Source organism: Prenolepis imparis, unplaced genomic scaffold (assembly GCF_030444845.1).
Source record: "Prenolepis imparis isolate NDT839.2.m4 unplaced genomic scaffold, iyPreImpa1.0 SCAF_7, whole genome shotgun sequence".
Lineage (NCBI taxonomy): Eukaryota > Metazoa > Arthropoda > Insecta > Hymenoptera > Formicidae > Prenolepis > Prenolepis imparis.
In genome coordinates this window covers 16,442,107-16,458,560 of record NW_028141165.1, presented here as the reverse complement: position 1 = coordinate 16,458,560, position 16,454 = coordinate 16,442,107, and the positions used below count along the sequence as shown (strand labels likewise).

General features: G+C 32.2%; 3 protein-coding genes across 4 annotated transcripts; 1 reads left to right on the top strand and 2 right to left on the bottom strand.

Moving 5' to 3' along the window:
- Window positions 1-294: 294 nt before the first annotated feature.
- On the bottom strand, window positions 295-1,063 carry LOC145938336 (uncharacterized). The gene has a single exon (XM_083041843.1). It carries the CDS (start codon window positions 1,061-1,063, stop codon window positions 305-307), a length of 759 nt encoding a protein of 252 aa, XP_082897969.1. The 3' UTR covers window positions 295-304.
- Window positions 1,064-1,919: 856 nt separating this feature from the next.
- LOC145938812 (uncharacterized) lies at window positions 1,920-14,973 on the bottom strand. 2 transcript variants are annotated; one of them, XM_083042590.1, is made up of 6 exons: window positions 14,876-14,973; window positions 13,349-13,560; window positions 4,842-4,991; window positions 2,671-3,706; window positions 2,465-2,607; window positions 1,920-2,395 (listed from the first exon to the last, which is right to left on the bottom strand). In XM_083042590.1, the coding sequence occupies exons 3-6, from the start codon at window positions 4,950-4,952 to the stop codon at window positions 2,024-2,026; spliced, it is 1,662 nt and encodes a 553-aa protein (XP_082898716.1). In that variant the 5' UTR covers window positions 4,953-4,991; window positions 13,349-13,560; window positions 14,876-14,973; the 3' UTR covers window positions 1,920-2,023. The 2 variants fall into 2 exon arrangements, with proteins under 2 accessions (XP_082898716.1, XP_082898715.1); XM_083042589.1 differs by having other exon boundaries at window positions 1,920-2,607.
- Window positions 5,614-8,313, top strand: LOC145938620 (uncharacterized). Its single transcript, XM_083042379.1, has 7 exons — window positions 5,614-5,839; window positions 6,883-7,025; window positions 7,104-7,220; window positions 7,292-7,622; window positions 7,707-7,765; window positions 7,873-8,065; window positions 8,144-8,313. The coding sequence occupies exons 1-7, from the start codon at window positions 5,614-5,616 to the stop codon at window positions 8,311-8,313; spliced, it is 1,239 nt and encodes a 412-aa protein (XP_082898505.1).
- Window positions 14,974-16,454: the final 1,481 nt, after the last annotated feature.

Genomic DNA, 16,454 nt, shown 5'->3' with positions numbered 1-16,454 from the left:
ATATTCTAAAAAAAAACATAATTTATAAAGAGAACCACAACGTATAAAGAGAATTTAAACTTTGATCACTTCAGAAATATGTGCTTATGAGTATTTCCCTTCTTATGTGTTTATGGCATGTTGAAAAAAATATTAATTATATTTTTTTTTATATAAATGTAATTATATAAACGTAAATTATATAACGTAAATTATATAAATATAAATTTTATTATTACATATAACTATCAGTGCTAAATTAAGTTTCAAGCAATCTTCAGTAAGCGTAAAAGAATAAAAAACAAAGCAGGCATTACAGTCTTAACTAGTCTCCGTAACAGCCGAATGGCATGTCACATACATAGTTTGTACATGGTACACTTACAAAAATGCACTGACTTTTTATGTGACTTACGTCGATAAATTTTAAATGGCCATAGCTATCTATTTTTTGAATATGAAATTTTTTTACATTTTTATTTGTAATAATAGATTCATCATGCATATTGAGTTGCTGCACAATCAGTTTGACTCCAACTGGAAACTTTAAAATTAATCTAATCACAACCTTTTCCCCAGAGCTGATAAATATGTATGAATCATTATTAAGTTTGTTGTTACAATATCTATTACATGAATATCTTATCCGCTTATAAATCATTCTCTGGTAAGCTAAACAATTATCAGTTGACATATCATTTATCGCAAGTAACTGTTCTTCTTCAGTTGATAATGAACATCTTTCACCTTTTCCTAAAAGTATAATTTCCTCTCCACAACGTATAAAGCGAATAAAGTTTCTTTTTAAAATTTTTTCAGAAAACTCAATAGTTTTTTGTGACAAAACGAGCTTTGAAAACAAATAAGGTATTGAAGTATAAATGAGAAACTTGCGCGCAATTTGTAAAACAACATTTGAAGGACTATGATATAATTGCATAAGGTGACGATTTTGACCTTCGTATATGAAAGAATTATGAGTCCATAATGGGCCCCAATTGAGAACACCTTTGCAAATATGTGACAGAAGATGAATATTGTATACCATGTTTTCCTTATCGAAATATTTCTGAAAGAAATACATGTAGCGCAGAAAAAGTTCATGAGCTTGTTATAGCCCGAACTATAACCAGTAGTTATTAGAAATTAGAATTTACTGAATATCTTTATAGAATACTGTAAAACATTTTTGCTTATAAAAGAGCGCTCTCGACAAACGCTCGTCGCGTGAAAACGCTAACGCAGCGAGACACGCGAGAAGCACCGGAAATCGCGAGCTGCAAGCGAAGGCCAGGGACTTCGACCTGCTTCGCTTGCATTTATGCATTTAGACCAAAAACGCGTGAATATTATTAACCAATCGGGGACTTGTTTCCAAGGGCCTCGCCCGTTGAAAATCAAAGAACAAAAGAAGATATAAGACGGAGAGCCCGCCCGCGAAGGCAGTCTCGAATAAAACTCCTAAACATCAAGACGGAGTCTCGAATACAATTCCTAAACATCAAGACGTGGTCGCTAATAAGAATCCGGAACATCAGGACGAGACTCACTAATAAAAAATCTGAATCATTAAGAGAATTACTAATAAACGCTCGTTAGCCAAACATCGAATGTTACGCGAATATATATATATATATATATATTTAAAGAAAGGTCGAGAAATAAAGTGAAACCAAATTTAATCAGAAATAAGAGTCGATTTAATCAAAAGAAGAGAATAATCCTCCTATCTTCCTACGACGTCCCGGTCGACCCGAGGATCCTCATCCTTAATTCGGCGCAACCCCAGTGCCTTGTTCGAGGCACACAACAAGCTTGAAATACTTCTTCACGTGTCACTGATTTTTGAAGCAAAATATTAGTTGCTACAGATAACATTGCAAAATGATTTATATGCTTTTTCTTCAGCAGACCTTTTAAACATGGCACAGAATAAAATAATAACCATGCTCTCCACTCGGATGCTTTCCATCTACTTATATCTTTAATAGAGCGAAAAGTCCTTGTTATAGAAGAAGGAGGATGTATCATTAAAAGCCGTTCATCAATCGTGCTTAATAGATGATCTATTCCTACACTTTCTGTGCCAAAACTTTTTGCGAGTAGATTGTAGAATAAGTTCAGTATGTAATTTAGTTACTCCAAGTAAAATATTATGCATATAATCAACTACAAATCCAGATATAAAATTGAAGTTATGTAATAATATTAATGGTGAAAAATCCTTTACTCCTCTATATTGCCTTTTGCTTTTATTTGTTTCATCTTTTCTCTGAAATGCTTTAAGTAGATCTTCCTTCGTAGACTCCAATGTTCTTTCCTCAGCAGGATGAATTGAAACTGTAAATCTTTGTCCTTTTCGTGTGCGCTCTGATTTTTGGTAACAGAATGTGCAGCCATAGTAGGCAGCAAATGACTGAAAATTTAGCAATTGGTATCTTGCAACTGAATCAGCAATGCAACAAAGTGGAATAACTTTACTAACAATTTCTTTGTCATTATGAAACCATTTAAATCCTTCTGTAGAAAGTTTATTAGCTTCGTTAATAAACGGTTGTAAAACAATTTTTTGATTAGGATCTTTGGGTCCTATGTACAAGCCAGCAAGTAAGACATATTTATTCCGTTCTGAGATTGATAATTCATTTATAGTAAGATAAATAGGTCAAAGTGTCTTGTTGTTTGATTTACCTGTGTGAACACCGTCAGTAAAAAAAGAGTAAGAGAAATTGTATGGTGAAGACAATACACCTTCTTTCTCAAAGTGCTTCCTGTATTCGTTTCCATCATAGATATCTTCCAAAGCATTTTCTTCAATTTTGTTTCGATTAAACCTATGATTCATTACAGCGTGAACAAAATCATTGTTTTTGGCCAATTTTTGAAGTTGAGATTCTAAGGATATTGAGACAAAAAAATTTGATGAGTTGGAAACATCAATATCAACACCACAGCTTGTGCATATTTCATTTCCTTTCAATGTTTCTTTTTTCCCAAGATAGATTTCACAATCCGGACAATAAATATGAAAAGATATGTTTTCTTTCTCTCTATCTAACAACTTAAAGTAGCTATACTTTGTTACTTTAATTGTATTATCTCCATAAATAGCGTTAAACATTTTTAAAATATCGATCTGAGCCTCCCATGATAAGTTATGTCTCAATCCTAATACTAAACACATGAGCATAACATCCGCAACAGCAGTTTTGGTACATGGGCAAAGAGTTTCTTGTTCATCAGAATTCGATAACTCATCTCTTATAAATTCATCGTGAAAGATGAAACGATTTTCTTCTTTTACAAGACGAGGTTCAACATTTTTCAAAATAGATTCTTCCCTAAGATAATCTGTAACCTCTTCCAGATCAGATTCATCTTCAGTTCCAATACTTTTAAAGTTGGAATCACTACTGTCTTTGTCTTGCTCTTCAGCATTACTAGCAAAAGATTGAAAATTTTCAGTTGAAAAACAACCAATCGGATCTGAACCTTGGCTGCAGGTGGATTGCAATATTGACAAAGCTGGTATATTTTGTACTACTAATGTCGATGAGCTTGAAGTTGAAACCTCTGTTGGACTGCTTTTTGTTGATTCAATATGAGATGCTTGTATAAAGACTTGATTAGAATTTGTACATTCTCCCTGTCTTTCATCAGAGTTTAAATGAAGCCTTTCTCCTTGCAAAGTTTCATCACTAATATGGACAAGCTTTTGCTGATCGATCTAAGGATATTGACAAAAAATGTAAGAAATTAACAAAAAAATCTGTCTTTTTATTTTTTTATCGAAGAATTGTAAACTCTTACAAAGGAGAGATCGTGGTTGACTCTCCATCAATTTTGATCCCCTTTTTTGTAACGAATCTACTTTGAAAATCCCGAAAGGATTTTTCATCCAATGCGGTTTATAACATTTTTTTATATACTTAAAATTTGGATAAATTCTAATGTACGTTATAAGACACAAAGAAGAACACGTCATCGAACAATGTCATACGGCACAATGAGTGAGTGCAACAGTTAGTAATAGTGAAAACCGATGTTCCCGAAACTTGCATTGCCAATATTTTTTTAATTTTTTTGTTTATTTTATTTTTTAAAAATTATTTTATACATACATATATGTACATCTATTATTTATTATGTAAAAATGAATATTTATTGGCATATATTTACAATTAGATACGCATATATCTTTTTATATCTGTTTGCTTAAAATGTAAAATGAAGAAAATATTTTTACACAGAAATATTTTTACTTTTTTTTAAACAGAGATTTCTAATGGTTGTTTTTATGAAACTTGTGTGTATACATATAATATCCTAACATTATTATTACATTATTTAAGAAAATTATAGAAAATGTATAAACTTTAAAAATAAAAGTAAAAATATTTTTCTGTAAAACTATTTTATTTATTTCACATTTTATGCAGACAAATATATAAAAAGATATATACGTATCTAATTGTACATATATGCCAAATCTTTTTTTCTATGTAGTTAATAATACATGATACATATACATATAAAATAACTAAAAAAATAATAAAAAACAAAAAATTAAAAAAAGAATATTGACAGCGCAAGTTCTGAACCTGCGTTCTCGTATTACTAACTTTTGCACTCACTCACTGTGCCATAGGGCACTGATCTATAACATGTATTTCTTTGTATCTTATAACATACATTTTATTTAAATTTTAAGTATAAAAATATATTACAAGACGTATTGAGAAACAAAAACTTTCTATAGGGCTTAACTATATTCAGAGTAGATTTATTATAAAAAATGGGATCAAAATCGGTGAAGAGTCAACCACGACTTTCCTTGTTAGTGATTAACATGGATACTTTACCGAATGAGATCGAAGCATTCTTTCTTCTTCATTTTGTCGTTTACGTCGGTACCATTGCGTACACCAAGGAATACTCTTATTTAAGAACAAATAACGCTTATAACGTCCCATTGGAAATTCTTATACCTTCACAATTATTTCATTTACCTACTATAAAAATCGATAATCATTAAACGTATAAGAAAATATTTATTTTTGTTTTATTTTACTTTAATTACCTTATTGTATAAAATTCTTAGCCAATATACACTGCTAGCATTGAAATTTATAGTTTACGTTATGTATAATATGGTATAATGCTGAGATTATTTGCAACTTTTTGATTTTTTACTCTCCTCTTGCGCATTAATAACACGTTATTAACAGACGCTCATAACTAAGGAGCGCAGTACTTATTGTTAGTCTCAAGAACATGTGTATCATAAATGTAGCACAATACTCGTATAATAATATATTTATACAGTATCTCTTTTTTTACCCACTCGATTATATAATTTTAATATATACTGTGAAAATAAATGATATATGATTTTACAAATCGATATGATTACAACAGCGTATTAAAGGATTTGTATAAAATATTGTGGACCAGAGGGGTTACATTTGTGAAACGCACGTTCCTGAGACCAAGTCCCGCGCTCTTTCATTTATTATGAACGTTGTTGATGCGTTGCTAAGGGAGCTGCTCCTATATCCGTCATAGTGTACAGGAGTTTGTAATAAGTTTTGGCTCGTGTCGCAAAATTTTAATTGAGTTGACTTCAGTAATAATATGAATACGTCTAATTGGTTCGCGTATGTGAAATATAAAGATAATGAAAAAGAAAAAGTGTCAATAAGTAAAATAAGTGATGTTAATGACAAAGGACAGAAGATTCAATTTCAGCCTAAGGATCTAAATGATTATGTGTATGGCAAATTGTATTCGGTTCGAACAAGTCTACGCAGCAAAGATGGCAAAGAATCAAAATATTATGCCGTTATTGGCAAACTGGCAGGTAAGAAATTTTTTAAGCGCATAAAAATAGATAATTTTTTTCTTAATTATGTTATAAAGTGTTCTCAAGTTTGACATAAAATTACAACTACTAATAGAGAAAAGTCTGATACTGATATAGGTCTTTTAAAATCATGATTTTTTATATCCCATGTATGATATTAATTATGTCATTTTTATTATAAAAATTATTGAGTAATAAATAACACGGTAAAGCTTTATGAAATTCAAAATAGTTCTTATTAACATATTTAAATAATTATATATTCAATTTTTTGTCAATATTTCAAAAAGTTTTTTATAATTAAATAAAATTATCTGATTTTTGTCTAATTAGTCTATAAAAATCATTGAGTAAATGATATATTAAATAAAGGTTCTAATTACTATGTAGTAAAAAATTCTACAAAAATTTTAAATGACGCTTCACATTGCATACATTAATTTCTAAAAATTTCAAATAGAGTAAGTCCTATTTTTAAAGTATTTATCTTTTAAAGTTTCAAATAAATCTCGATTAATTGACAAATCGTTGAAATTATCTTAATATAAATTTGATCGAGTCTATTTTAATTTATTAAAAATCCGTAATTTGTATATTTCTTGTTTATTTGTATGCTAAATGTGCTTATTTCAAATTCTTAAAATTCGAGAATTGGAGAATTTTATATTACTTTTATGATTTTTTTTGGCGAATTATATAATTTAAATAATAATAAATATTTTTTGATGATACTACATAATTTATTGCTTTCTAATAATATTTATTTTCATATTTTGTTTTTCTTGCTTTTTCTTATATTGTTGGTTTTTTTACAGTACGATTTAGAACATTATTTAGTTAGAACATTACGACACTGCGCACACGTTACGATTTGCAACATTCTATGACAAATATAACTTTAATTTAATCTCAAGTCTTGAATTTTGTGACAATAACAGTATCGGCAGCTTTTCTCTATTATCAAAACTTAATGTATAAGATACTAACAAGAATGGAAAACGCTTCACACACTTTATTATGTTTTAATGTGTTTAATTCAGAGTCTTTAGAAGCCCTGAATAATGTGAGACCCAGATGGCCAGATCTACAAATTGACGATGAAGAACCTGAATTCACAGGAGTAGAAGATCAGGAAAAGAACGAGCAAGTAAATTATTTTGTCAAAAAAAATAAAGATCAAGAGGTCAGTATAAATCTTTTTCATTTATTATTTAAAAAACGTTTTACCTTCATTAAGTAATATTTTTATTTCGTTGTACAGAAAATCACCAAAAATAGAAAACAACGTGCCTCAAATAAGGAATTCGAATTATTTATTGAGAATAATTTATTGAAAGAAAAAATTCCTGAAACAGATGTTTCAATTGAACCAGCGAAAGTAAGTCTCACAGGAAAATATAATGTTAAATGTGAATAAAACATTTGTTATTAATTTTTTGTTTATTGTAGAAAAAAAAGAAAAAAAGCAAAAGATATGATGGAGATAATACTCAAGCAGAGAGTGAAAACTATGAATTTGTTAACAGAGATTCGATTGAGACGAAATCTCTTTTAGAACAAATTCAGCAATTAAAGGCTGAGTTGAAAAAAAAAGATGAAATTTCTTTTGCTAACAATCAGCAAGTTGAGCATATAGAGAGGATTTTTAATAAAAAAATGATGGAATTAGAAGAAAGATTGGAAAAAACTTTAGAGAAGAAAATTAAAGTAATTAAAAATATGACTGGAGAAAGCGTTGATCAACTTGACCAAAAAATATCAAATATCGAGAATATAATGAGTACGTCATCTATAATTAATATTTACCTATATTAATATTTACCTATAATATTTATCTATGTATAATTAATTTTTTTTTTTTCAGAAATGCATTTACCTTCTACACTCACTTCAAGCAGTGTGGCCGCTGAATCGGAGGAAAAGGTATTCTTTCTTTTCATTTTTTCTCGGATCAAAATGGAATACAGGCTAATACTTTTTTGTGAATTGTCGTGCTGTCGATTTTTACTAAGTCATTGCTACTTCCTCAGGTACATCTTGGTGAGGGAATTATGTGTTCCAAATATGCTTATCAAGTTCTGAGTACGGTCAAGGAACATTCTGATTGGGCTGTAACATTCCTTACCGGAATCTACGGTGATAAGGCCCGGAATATGAGATATGGGAAGCCCAGGAGCTCAGACTTGGAATCCTTTTCACATTCGTTTGTAAATGTTGCCAAATGTAAGATGTATAATTTGTTGAATGATGTTATTCATATTCTGGACAATTGTTTTAATATCTAAAGTTAATAATTTGCAGATCATTACAGAAAATGGCTTGAAAATTTTTCGATTGGGAGTACTGAAGATCGTAAATACAGTTCTGCCCAAATCGAAGATTTGGTCAATAGCCTCCCAGCATATCTTCCGAAAAGGTGTATTGACATGAACGGATCACGTATAAAAAAGAGCGATACCTCTAGTAAATAATTGCAACAAAGACCTGATTCGAAAAGACATTATAAAAGAAGGGGCTCTTTGCAACAACTTCAGCCATCAATAGCAACCCAGCAATTGCAACCTGACCAAGAGCCACTACAAGAGCAGATACAAAATCAACAGCAGTTACAAAACCAACAGCAGTTAGAAAACCAACAGCAGCTAAACACACCGTTACCGGAAATTGGCTGTTCGAGCTGGCAGACTCCCTATGACATGTACGGGAATGAGCCGCAGGGCCCAGTAGCAGTCCCAGTTATTCCTACTTTTATGTCAAATAATTTTGGTAAATTTATTTAGTTTTTTGCTTGCAAAAATAGTCTAAATTAATTCTAATCACAGTTATTTATCTTCCAGAAATCGGGCATAACACTTTGAGGTTGTAAAGGCTCCTGGTACCTCGCCGACCATATCAGAATCGTGACGTCAGAGGCGAGAAAACACACGCTAAGATTTTTTAGATGCCATTTCAAAATAAAAAATATTTCGATGAAACCACTTCAGATAGCTTTGGCACACTCTAAACTCCGAAAACTATCTTTTTCCCTTTATAATCAATCAACAGCTGTAAAATGATCGTAATACAAGGCCCAGTCTGGGTTGTCTTAGTTGCAATCGTTTACTCCAGGTATCGCTTTTTTTACACGTGATCCATCATTCATATCAATACACCTTTTCGAAAGATATGTTAAGAGGCTATAGCGCGTTTCGCTTGGGTGGATCGATAGGGATTATGTATGAGAACGCAGAAGGAGAGAATAATCGTGACTCGGAGGTTACGAGAACATGGTTATTATTATTATTTACATATTTACATCTGTGGACGTGTTAGTGTATTGACTGGCGCGGGGATATATTTCCGCTGTCCTCCGCGCTTCTTGGTTTGGGTGGCCTGGTCCTTTGACTCCTTGGCTGGAGCCGCCGTCGTCTGCGTCCCTATCTCCCCTGTGGGTTTCGGTCCGTTCGAGATCCTAACCCTGTAGCGCTTTACACCGGAGGAAGGCGGAGGTACGCCGGAGAAGTGGCATTTAGCGCCGGACAAGGGTGAGCAAACGCTCAGGATTCGGCGCTTGGCGCCAGACCAAGGCGGGAGTGCGCCGGCTTCAGGGCGCTTGGCGCCTGTGGAAGGCGAGGAAGCGCCGGTGTCTTGGCGCTTGGCGCCAGGCAGAGGCGGGAGTGCGCCGGCTTCAGGGCGCTTGGCGCCTGTGAAAGGCGAGGAAGCGCCGGTGTCTTGGCGCTTGGCGCCAGACCAAGGCGGGAGTGCGCCGGCTTCAGGGCGCTTGGCGCCTGTGGAAGGCGAGGAAGCGCCGGTGTCTTGGCGCTTGGCGCCAGGCAGAGGCGGGAGTGCGCCGGCTTCAGGGCGCTTGGCGCCTGTGGAAGGCGAGGAAGCGCCGGTGTCTTGGCGCTTGGCGCCAGACCAAGGCGGGAGTGCGCCGGCTTCAGGGCGCTTGGCGCCTGTGGAAGGCGAGGAAGCGCCGGTGTCTTGGCGCTTGGCGCCAGGCAGAGGCGGGAGTGCGCCGGTTTCAGGGCGCTTGGCGCCAGGAGAAGGCGTTGGCACGCCGGAGTGGTGGCGACTAAGCGCCACTGCCGGCACAATTGCTTTTGTGTGGGCAGCGAAAGATCTTTAGCTCCGCAGGGGGCCTTCTTATATGCTGATAGGGTTCACTTTTAATTGCGGAAAGCGAAAGTTGGCGTGCGACGCCTAGAGGTGCCCGGTACTCGGCGCGCGGTATGTATGTAGCCGCCCGCGCGACTTTGGCTCACGGGAGAGCTAACTTGTCGCGCGCCGCGTAGCGGCGGCGCTCGGTACTCGGCGCTGACGCGCTAAATCGCGGGACGCACTACTGCGTCCTTGTGGCGTGTACCGCCACAGAGGCTATTGATCAAATCTTCTATTTGGGCAGAACTGTATTTGCGGTCTTCAGTATTCCCAATCGAAAAATTTTTAAGCCACTTTCTGTAATGATCTGCAAGGCCAAGTTCGTCTGATTTTTGCACATGCGCAGTCATTCCGCAAGTCAAAGTCTGATCACGATCATTTTACGATTGTTGATTGACTGTCAAGGGAAAAGAATAATTTTCGAAGTTTTTTAAAAGTGTGCCAAAGCCATCTAAAATGCTATTTCACCGAAATATTTTTTTATTTTGAGATGGCATCTAAGAAATCTCAGTGTGTATTTTCTCGCCTCTGACGTCACAATCCAATATGGCCGCCATAAGCACCCAGGAACCTTAAGAAGGAAGTAATTTTAAAACTAAAATATTTGTAAGTAATAAATATAATTTTGAAAAAAAGGAAATGTATAAAACTGTAAAGAAATAATTTACAATAAAAACATGTAGTTTCGAAATTTTAACTGTAAATCTATACATTTTTCTAATATTTTCTTAATATTTCTGATATCGATGACTAAAAGATAAAAAAATCAATTATACATATATACATATATAATGCGGAATTTATATATGATTCTAGTGTATTCTCTAATTGCATATTGTATAGAGCAAATTTCTTAGATAAAATTCTATCTCTATTTTTATGACTAGACTGATTGTGTTAAGTTTATCCATAAATAGAAATAAAATTTACATCTAAGAAACTTGTACAACAATATGCAGAAGAAATTAGAATCATATCAAAATTTTGGATTAATTGATCTTTGCTTTGATAAGTTAATCTTCCTAATTAATTCCATTATTAGGAACAATATAAATCGATTATAAATGTCAGTTTAATCAGTAAGATTAGACTGAAATCTATAATCGATCTATATTGTTCGATCTATATTGATCTCATAATGGAATTAATTAGGAAAACTAATCTTTAACAACAAAATAAACAATAAAAAGTGTGAAAAAACATTGAACAAACATCTCATCAATGACACACGGACACTTTCAAAACACTTTGTAAACTATTACTGAGTTGTTTGAAAATTTTTGCGAAACAGTTGGAACACTTTACAAACATCTCAACAATAATAAGAAAACACTTAATTAACACAATTGTGAATTGCTGCTTAAAACACATCCTGAACATTTACAACACTTCGGAAACATCACACAATACTTTCCGAACGCCTATCAAACGTTAACCATGAACATTTAATAAACAATTCCATGTTTAAATTTACATCTTATAAACAATTTAATGAATGTTTTAAAATTCAAATAAAATATCTACTTAACATTTAAACAAACTCTTTGTAAACTTTTAATAAACATATTATTTTCGCCAGGGTACATGTCTATGTTACATGTGTGGTTTGCTGGGATGCGAGTATCGACTTTACATGCCTTTTTTAGAAAAGGATTATTTTAATATATTAATATATTATATTTTAATAATGTTATTATATAATATAAACTACACAGCCAAAAAAGTTGTACACTTGAAAAGTAGTAAAAAATTGTGAAAGTTTAAAAATTTTTAACTTAACTAATAATTATAATATCGAGGTGTTTAAAAAACAAAAATAAAGCTTGAAGTCTGTAGTTTGAGAAAATTTTAGTGCCATTACGTGGAATGATTAGTTTTACAATGGCGAATGACAGAGTGAGAACCTGCAAAACTGATAGAAAGTCCACTTTCCTGAATTGCACAGTGTGAATCAATTGATGTAGGTAGCTCAATGGGATAAAAAAAATTGAAATTCAAACTTTTCTCTTTAGAATGTGCTTTTTTTTTATCTTTTCTTTTTTTTATGCGGGGACATCCTCATGGATACCCTCCGATTCCCGAGGAAATAGTGCCGAAACGGCGAAAACCCCGTGAATATCCTACTCGGACTTGTTTACGCGAGATGCCCGGCACGATTTGCATCGCTTCAGGACAAGCTTTATTTTCGTTTTTTAAACACCTTGATATCATAATTATTAGCTGAGTATTTAATTCTTGAACTTTCACAATTTTTTTAAATGTACCGTTTTTCTTGTTTGTATGGTCGAGTGTATATAGGACAAAGTATGCTAAATCGTACTCCCAAAGGTAAATATTAAAATTGCAATAAAACTATCAAAAAAGTGACAAAATTTTTTTATTTATTTGAAACTATGGTTTTTTGTCAACGATATACGCGAAACATTAACACAAATTTATCATTGTTTCATATCGTAAAATAAAAATTAAAAAAAAATATCTAATACGATTTACAATACGCCGGTTTGCTGAATTGTACCCATGAATTTTTAAATCATACTTCTAACAATAAAATTAAAATATTCTAACAGAAATGAAGTTTCATTTTCTACGAAAGTTCTCAGTCTGCAACAAAACATATCTATAAGAAAATGTCATATTTATAATTATAAATTCTCTTAAAAAATTTAACAAAAATACTTTTTGTATCATACAAAAATATAAATAAGTATTACCTCAATATAATTGTAAAATTTGATAATATTTTCTTCAATTGTCTATCTAAATATAGAGTAAAAAAACCAATGCCTAAATAAAAAAATTAATTTAGTAAATCATAGCAGTACGATATAGGAAAAAGTTAGTGGTACGTTTTACCGAACTTGCCTTGTGAATAAAAATTTGTGAATAAAAAAATAATCTTGAAACTTTTTGCCGATTTTTCAACAATTCCATTATAGGATTAAATAAGATGAAAAAATGATTTAATAATAAGTTTAATTGCTTATCTTTCTCAATGTGATAGCTTAAGCACGGGGTGCCGAATATTACATGAAAATCACGCAAAATAAATTTATAAACTCAGTAACGGATCGCTTGAGAAGAAAACAAACATTGCGGCATTCGAGGAAGGCTAGCTGCAATACAACAGCGTTAACACATTAAAATATTTTAACTCTGATTACAAAATACAGTAGAGATACGATTTAACGAACGGTACGATTTAGCATATTTTCCCCTAATTAATAAGCATTATAATGTTATATTATTGGCATAACTTTACTATTTTTATTAATTTCCAAATAGATATCGAAAAAAACCTCATGTAAAAGAAGTGATATCGATACAAGAACGATTGAAACATAGAATCTTACGAAATCTACTTACATTGGTGGTGTCACATTTGCTCTGTTTACATTATGTAGCATCAAATAGCATCCTTCTTCGTGCACCTGTTCAGTTTTAATCGCCTTGTTATAAGCATGCACACGCTGTCAAAATAAAGATCGTCACGATCACTTCCAAGGGATGCAAAATCGACTACGCATTTCGAATCTGCGTACCAATATCGTGCCCCCTTTGGCCTTACAGTGCAAAATCTGCAATATATCATTAATATATATTAGATAATAAATTAGCCGGAAAAGCCGAATTTTGCTTGGTACGATGCCAAGACTGAATTTCGGAATTATATTTTAAATATAAAATAGTCAATATAAATATTTAGAAATCAATTGGCTATAAGAGCCGTACGCGGATGTTGATGCGTCGATTCCAACGAAAATTAATTTTTCGTTGAGATTAAATATTTGTGCACGGGGCACGAATTTTGCTTGGTACACTGCCAAGACTTATTCGGAATAATCTCTTAGTGATAAAATAGTCAATTGAGATTTTCAATCAAAATTATGTAGGTGTATGGGAATTGTTAAGAAAATATTACGAGAATGAAATAAGAGTTATTTGCAAGCGACATGTTCAATGTTTTTTTTAATTACCGCAATTTAATGAAAAAGAATTTGAATAGCATAACAAAAAGACACAAAGAAGAGCATACTGAAATGTTAGAAAATTTAACGACAGATACTATAATTGAGTTTTTGCAATGCCGATGTCAAGTTCTAGAACGAGCATCTCTAAGCGATATTTCCAAAAAAAGCAAATCAAGGTTTAATAACAATGAGAAGAACGATGATTATCACATACAGTCGTTCGAATCGAGATTTCAATGCAAAATATTGTCAACAACGGTTCAGGAATGTCAATGTTATTTATATCAAGGACAACATTTGATTTATTTCTGTAATCAAGAAATAATGTAATCAAGATAAATTAAAGGATTTTCAATTTATCTGTTGAAAATAAAATCCAAACGGTCAAACCATTAAAATTGTGCATTAATTATCTTTCTGCAACGATTATTTCGTCGTAAAATGCAAATTAAGTTTGTGCCAAACAAGCGAAGGCAGTCATAATACCTCATTATCATTAAACTAAGGAGACGGCGAGTTCAATTAAATCCGTTGAATAGCAGGTTCAATACCAGAACATTTGAAAATCAATTAAACAATTGTTTAATTGATTTTCTTATAGTTATATACGTTTGTCAGTATAAGAATCCGTTGACAATACATTATTAAAATTTCGGGAATTTAGAATAGCCTATCGATAAACGATGTCAACCGAAAACACGAAGCCGAAAAATCATTTTGTAAATACGATAAGTCGAAATATCTCGGAACGGTTTGTTGTTAGATTTTGACCTTTTTGAGAGAACGAAGAAAGGCTTGGCGAATCGAGAGAAATAACGATGAAACGATTAACAATTTCGTTTAACTAACGCGTGCCTTTTTTATAAAAAAAGTAATTTTCTAGAGTTTATGCATACATAAGAAACAATAAAATATTACTCACTGGCTACCACGAGGCAAGACCGATCGACAGCTGAGACTAGGCGACTAGACGTTCTACGCACGGGATGCGAACTTTCCATCTATACAATACGACGCGCACGGAGCGACTGACTTCACTGATTGACTTTCTTGCTCGCTGCTTGCAGGCTCGCTTGCTATTTCGTTGTCTCGGCCGTTTCCGTAAACGCTCGGCCGCACTCACAATCAGCTGCCGCTAGCCCATGCTCAACTGTGTAGGACACATCGACATATAGAATGGCTGGCAGTGGAAGGGGAGCCGCACGAGTAGAGTGAGAGGCAAACAGTCAAATAATATAAAGTTACGTTCCGTCTCTTTCTAATATAACCTGATTAGTTGGCGACATGATATCGACGGTTTTACGATGTTTTTATTTATAAATATTAAAGATTTGATAAATAGAATAAAAAACTTTATTTACAAGATTAAAATAATTAAACGATAATTAATAGTAAAACAATAAAACAAAAACAATAATATATAAATATATAATGTAAAATTAAAATAAATTAAATTAAAGTCAAAACAAAATTAATTATTTAAGAAATTAACAGATTAATTTGAAATAAATGTAAATAATTGCTGACAATTTATATAATAACTGATATACTGACATCCGCGTTCGGCTCTATAGCTAGTCTATATTCATATATATATTTGATATTGAGAGCCTAAAAGAATTCTTCATATTTAAATAAAATCAAAGAATACATTGAGAGATACATAATTTTATTTTATATGACATGTGCGCGTGCGTGTGCGTGTATGCGTCATGTGTCAGTTCGAAATATATATATATATATATTTCGAACTGACACATGACTGACACATGATATATATATTTGTATATATGTATATGTTTAAATCAACATAGGTATAATTAAATATTTGATAAAATTTTGTAAAAAAATTAATTTAAAATTAATTTAAAAGGTTTAGGAAAAATAATGATCATTAAAAGAAGATACTTTTGGTAATTGTTGTTTATCTGTCCATATTTATTGTTGTTTATTTATTAATTTTTAAAATAAAAATTAAATAATTTATTAATATTAATTATTTATTAATATTAATATTAATATTTATTTAATATTATTGATTATTTATCAATTTATTTATTAATTTATTAATATTAATTTTTTTTATAATATTTTATTTATTTTATTTTTATAATTATATATTGTACATCATTTTATTCAACCTATTTTAATGTTTGATATTTATATCTTGATATTTATATCGACCCGAGGATCCTCATCCTTAATTCGGCGCAACCCCAGTGCCTTACTCGAGGCACACAACAATCTGCACATTTTACTTTTTAAAAAATAAATATTGTATCTCAGTAGTTAATAAATTCTAATCCATTATTTATATAATGTATATAAGTGTGTGTGTGCGTACATATAGGAGGTATCTCACAACCTCCGTACAATATTTTATTAGTGTGTTCTAAAGGTAAAAAATAGAATAAAAAATTCTAATACAAAAATGTTGAGGCTGCAACAGTTTTTGAGTTATAAGCGATCAAAATTTGCCAATGATATACACGCACTGAATT